This window comes from Propithecus coquereli, unplaced genomic scaffold (genome assembly GCF_000956105.1).
Source record: "Propithecus coquereli isolate 6110/MARCELLA unplaced genomic scaffold, Pcoq_1.0 Scaffold181, whole genome shotgun sequence".
Lineage (NCBI taxonomy): Eukaryota > Metazoa > Chordata > Mammalia > Primates > Indriidae > Propithecus > Propithecus coquereli.
The window spans coordinates 2,046,630-2,052,629 of NW_012142857.1; the positions used below are offsets into that span (position 1 = coordinate 2,046,630).

The 6,000-nt window shown below is 41.7% G+C and overlaps 1 protein-coding gene across 1 annotated transcript in view; it reads right to left on the reverse strand.

The window, feature by feature from the left end:
• Positions 1-6,000, reverse strand: part of EPG5 (ectopic P-granules autophagy protein 5 homolog (C. elegans)) — a 109,502-nt gene that overhangs the window by 83,663 nt on the left and 19,839 nt on the right. Inside the window, 4 exon segments of the mRNA XM_012642631.1 lie at positions 157-307; positions 735-849; positions 3,255-3,360; positions 5,237-5,365. Coding sequence (XP_012498085.1) covers positions 157-307; positions 735-849; positions 3,255-3,360; positions 5,237-5,365 — 501 coding nt within the window.

Sequence of the window (6,000 nt, forward strand, 5' to 3'; positions counted from 1 at the left end):
ATGTTTGTACCCTCACAATACCCTGAAAAAAAAAAAAAAAAAAAAAAGAAGGGGTCCAGGGACTGAGTCCTGAGCACTCCAACATTACGAAGTCTGGAGTGAGAATGAAACCACCAAGGAGGTAGAAAATGAATGGTCACTGAAACGGAGTATTACCTGATCATATAACCAATTCGCTTCACAAACTGCCTATAGCGTGCTCTGTTAAAGGTTTCTAACCCCACAGCCAGAAGTTCCACCAATGAGTTGGCAAAGGCAAAAATTTTCATCATCTCTTGAGGTCTTGTTGTTTCAGGTAAATAATCACCTGGAAATTAATCAGATAAAAGGAAAAAGTTATAATTACTATGAAAAAATCCTAAAAGATACCGGTGTGTAAATACTTGAACGAGGAACCAAAGCCAAGATGGAGAGGAATTAACAATCCTACTACTCTGGCTCCTACATCAACATGAAATGGAAAACTTGAAACAAAGTGCAAAACTAAAAATAACTTATTAAACTGGGCAATGCACAAGCTAGCCTTCTCAAATTTAAGCACAATGTGGGAAATAACCATAAGACAAAAGAAGTCTACAATACGCGCAAGAAAACCTGAATCTGCAGCCTATACAAGAATTAAGTCAAGGTGTCCATGCTCAGGGGGAAACAAAAGAAGAAAGACTTGATGCAGAGTTCCTGTGTTGGAGCTTGCCACTGCTACATTTTACATAAGACAAAAGAAATTAGTCTACCTTTTGCTTTAAACCCCAGAAGATGTTGAAAGAGCTCATGAAATGGGAACTGTGATAAAAGGATAACCAAGTCATCCTCATTAAGGAGAATCCAGCTGGTCTCAGGGTCTTCATCCTAAGGGAAAAGATACAAAATCATGTCAGCTGATCTGATCAGATCACACTATGGTCTAGAGTTACAAGAGCTAAATTATCACAGGTCTCAAAACAGTACACATGTGATATCCTCATGAGTCTTCATGGACTTTGCCTCTAGGACTGAAATTTATAGTCTCGGTTCCACACACAGCCAGCAAATCCCCTGAAATTATAAGCACAATTTTACACGTATCTGGGTCATGGCCATGACCAGTGACTGAAACTGGTCTCATTACATTTTCATCCCAAAGAAGATGGAAAAAAGAAATCCTCTACAGTGGGGACTTTGCTATAGGGCTCAGTGTTCTGACATCACTTAAAGAACCATGTACTAGAGTCCAAGTTATTTTAGCTACAATTCTCTTCCCCCAAAATCAAGGTCTACTGTAGTACTCAATGGTCTACTGAGGAAGCAATTAACATTTGCTACGGATGATAGGAGCTCTGTTGTCAATTAGTGCTGCTGAAAGCAAGATAAAAGTAACAGAGGTCATACCCAGAGATTACATAGGGGAAAATTTGGGGAGTCTTTTTGTCTGATATATAGTACTAAAGTCACCTTAGAAAGCAAGCTTACATCTTAAGATATACTACATTAAAAATGGAAGGATGGGCTGGGCACAGCGGCTCGCACCTGTAATCCTAGCACTCCGGGAGGCCAAGGCAGGAAGATTGCTTGACCTTAAGAGTTTGAGACCAGCCTGAGCAAGAGTGAGACCCTGTCTCTACTAAAAATAGAAATATTAGCCAGTCATTGTGGTGCATGCCTGTAGTCCCAGCTACTCGAGAAGCTGAGGCAGGAACATTGCTTGAGCCCAGGAGTTTGAGGTTGCTGTGAGCTATGATGATGCCACTGCACTCTACCTGGGGCGACAGTGCCACACCCTGTCTCAGAAAAAAAAAAAAAAAAACAGATGTAAAAAGATCCTGAGAACCTAAAGGATATATCACCTCGATTTCAACAAGGAACTAATGCAATTCATTCATCGTTTCCTTAAACTACTCATTTTTACTCTCTTATATGTCTAAAATGGCTGACAAACAAGAGTCTCAGAAGCTTTACTTAGAGCAGTAGTTCTCAACTCCGTCTGTACATTAGAATTACCAGGGAGACTCTGAAACACCTGGACGTGTGGGTGGGGGCCTGGGCAAGGTCTGCACATTGCCCAGGTGACTCTAGTATACAGCTAATGTGGAGAAACCACTGACGTGGATGACCCACAGTGCCTTCCTTCCCACGGCCTCTTCTGATTCAACAACACTCCCAATTTTCTCATTGACTCCCCGAGGACCTGAACTCACACAACATTTAGTGAGCGCTAGCCAGAAGCCAAGCACCAATGCAGGGTCCTTATCTAGCCCTGGGAATAAATGCAGAAAACCTGCCAGAAAAAAGACTTCTTCCCCAAGAAAGACCACTCGGAAAAAAGAAAAAATATTGCTCCACCACAACATTTGGAAGATCAATTTGTCCCAGCTCCTGAGAAGCTCTCTTAAGGACAACTGCTCAGTCTCTAGCCAAGATGTGTGCATATCCACATGATGTATCACCACCTCACCACCTGCACGTCTCAGGAAGTGTAAAATGACCACGAAGGGGGATGCTCATCTCTGAGTGAGCACTCGGGGGAATACACAGACAGCATCACCACAGCTGCCGTGACTGTCACTCTGAGAACTGTCTGCTGCGCATCTTCATCTCCTTTTAAAGAAAGGGATTTTAATAAATCCAGTCACTGGCCATCCTGGACAAGAACATCAAATCAGGACTTGGACTAGAAAAAAGGACTAGAACTAATAATTAGCTGGAGAAAAAATAGTTATAGTAGTAAGAAAAATTAACAAGTATTATCTCAGGAAGCTGGGTTTTGATCATTAAATTCTCACCAAAAATAGAAAACCATCTTTTATCTTGCAAATGAGAAGATCTGGATAAATAGTTTATAAGAGTTAAGGGAGAAACTTGGTAAGCTCCGGCTATTCAGACCATCAGTAGGTGTGAAACCCCAAGCCCAGAAATTTGTTACCATATGAAAGAAACTCATGTGAATTTTATAGAATATGGCTATATTTAATTTCTAGGTGTCAAACTATCCCAGCTGAACAGAAGGATATCCTAGAGAAGAGTGGCACAGCACACTGGCCCAAAGCACAGGCTCTGGAAGCTCCACATCTAATGACACTACAATTGGGATAAGGTTACTTTACCGCCTCTGAACCTCAGTTTCCTCATTTATAAAATGGGGATCACAACAGTCTTACCTCCTGGGGTTGTTGGGAGAATTAAATGAGATACTACATGAAAGGTGCTTACAACAATACCTGGCACTTGAGAAGAGTTCAAAAATGATTAATCAAAATAATGCAGACATGTCGAGTTACCTCTTCTCCTCCCTCATCTACTAGGGTCCAGGTCCCAGACCCAGGCCCCGAGGAAGATGGCTTCCGTTCACTGGGCTTCATGTGGCACATAAACTCGGCTCGATTTCTAAAGGACAAGGGAAATCACTCAATCGCATGCACAAAGAAAGCCCCATATGAGTGCATTCTGGATCACCTACTCACCCTGAAGAGTCAGACATCGACCCAATCTTCAAATGGTTTAAATTAGTAAATAAAAACTGGTTAAAAATCAAGGATACTAAAACCTCACTAATTTTGGTGTTGAGACCACAACCAGTCTGACTCAGTAATGAGAACTGCAGAAGAGCAGTTATACTAGCAGTTCCCAGCACACAGTGGGAGCTCAATACATACAGACAGCTGCAATACCTGACCAGGGAGATGACCTTAGGAAGCATGCCTTATTGAATACAAAGGGTAATGCAGAGGCTTTTTCCTTTAGGGCAAAAAGTACATATAAATACAAAAACATTTGTGAGTCAAATCATATCTACCATGTGTAGAAGCAGCCCCCATATCCAGGTAGTAAGGGGAAGGAAGCTGGGAGAATTCCTGCCAGCCAAGCTTTCACAAGGTGTTGGCTAGATCTGATAAGCAGGTGTAACCAGGAAAGCTTCCTCTCAGACCACAACCGAGTTATGTCCTCTGTTCCTTCCTCTCTGCCCTGACCCTGAAATTTCACCCACTCCTACCTTTAATCAGAAACTTTCTTCGATGACTTCCAGTTCTGTAGTTCTAGTGCTGTCCTTTCAACCCAACAAGCTCCCTCCCTGAACTCCAGATGTCCACTGGTATGTGTCACTTATATGTGTCCACTTGTATGCATCGATGACCTCAAATTTTCCTCCTTTACAAAACAGCTCTCCTTTCTGTCTTTTCAGTCTGTTAGGGCTGCCGATATCCTCTCACTCAGACTCAGAAGTCCAGAGTTATGTCTGACCCCTTATTTTCCCACATGCTTTATTTTATCAGCTACTTCATCCTTTCCTGGAAAGATGAACTTTAGCATCCCTTCCTCTTTCCCACCACAATTACCCCAATTCAAGTCAGAGGTAGTTAGGCTTTCTAGAACAAAAGAGCCAGTGGTACATGGCTAAGAGTCACCTACACACAGATCCTGCCTTCTACCCCAAAAGGATGTCCCCTCTTGATGTTGGGTTGGGTTCCAGAGCCAGGAGAGCTGGACATCTGTAACCATTCAATTAAGCAGATGTGCATACTCTTCTTTTGCCTCCAGTCCATCCTAATCTTCCTTAAATACAATGTTTCCTCCTGTTTTAAAACCCTCAATTGCTACAAAGTCCAGACCATATCAAATCTAGATTCCTCCACCTCAATTTCAAGGCCTTCTATAATCCAACTCCCCCTAGTTATTCATCTTTGCCTTCCCTCCAGCTAAGCTAACCCCCTACCTGTCCTCTGCACAGCTATCCTAACCTGTGCTGGGGCCTTTGCTCATACTGTTCTCCCACCTACATGTCCTCACTAGTCCTTCTCTACTCCGGAAATCCAATCCATTCTTCAAACCCAGCTCAACTACCATGGAAGCTTCTCTAACTACTCCACTCAACTCTTTATTCTCTTCATTTTTATTGCATCAGTCATAGCTTCACAATTCAGCACTTAAATCACTTTGTGCTTTTTTTTCCTCTGGCACTAAATCTGTTCTTCCAAGGAACAGATCATCTTTTTGTGCCAGTGGCACCTTTCACAATGGCATATATGATAAGAGAGGTAAATCCACCAAAAGTGGGATCCCCAAAAATATTTGTTTATACACATATAGTTAGAGGGTCACTTTGAAACAAGAAGTATCAAACCCAAAGAAAATCTACAATGCTAAATTCCAGAATGCTGACACTTCCCTAGTAGTTCTTTGGATCTGGGAAATTTAGCAAGTCAATGCCTTGAAAGAAATAAAGATGTCAACTTCTACTTCACAAAGCTCTTTCCACACTTACTTGACAGGAGACATCAGCAGGGCAAGGGACTGCATAAAATGAAAGACCCCTGATGGGTTATTCAACACCTTGATCTGAAATCAGAAAAGGAAAAAACATATTGTAGAAAACCAATAGCCCAAGCATCCACTATCTTAGTTCACAAGCATTCTCACAAAAGTTGCTAAGAGAACAAAGCTAAAATTGGCACCTAACCAAAATAAGTGAGACGCAGCTGGGTTACCTGGCAACACTGAGTCAGCTGTACTCAAAGGGTAGAGGTAGCTGAGCAGTTTACGTCAACTACCTATAACAACATGGGAAGAAAAATACTACTGCAACTTTAACCCAAAGAAAAACAAAACCAAAACAAAAAAAATCCCCCTTCCACCTAAAAAGATTCAGACTTCTTGCCACCAGAAACACTCCAGAAAAGGAAATGTGGAGAAGTTCAACTTGGCAAACATTTTGGCTCCTGCCCATGTGAGTGGCTGCTCTCAGTAAAAAAAATGCAGCAAAGGCAAGCAGCAGAGAGGAGAAACAATAGATCATACAGTCAACTCGTAAGTATATGAGAGTTGATCACACAGACCTGACAGCTCTGATAGTATTAAAGAAGTTTGAGATGTGATTTCAATTGTGGTTTGAGAGGCATTAATTTAGGAAACTGTGTTGAGTACTATAGAAAAAAAAGTCCTGGTGAGCCTTCCTGCACAGAAATTTTATAGAATTAAATACTACTGAATCTACCAAGCCAGACTACAACTGAACTTGTGCAATTCTAT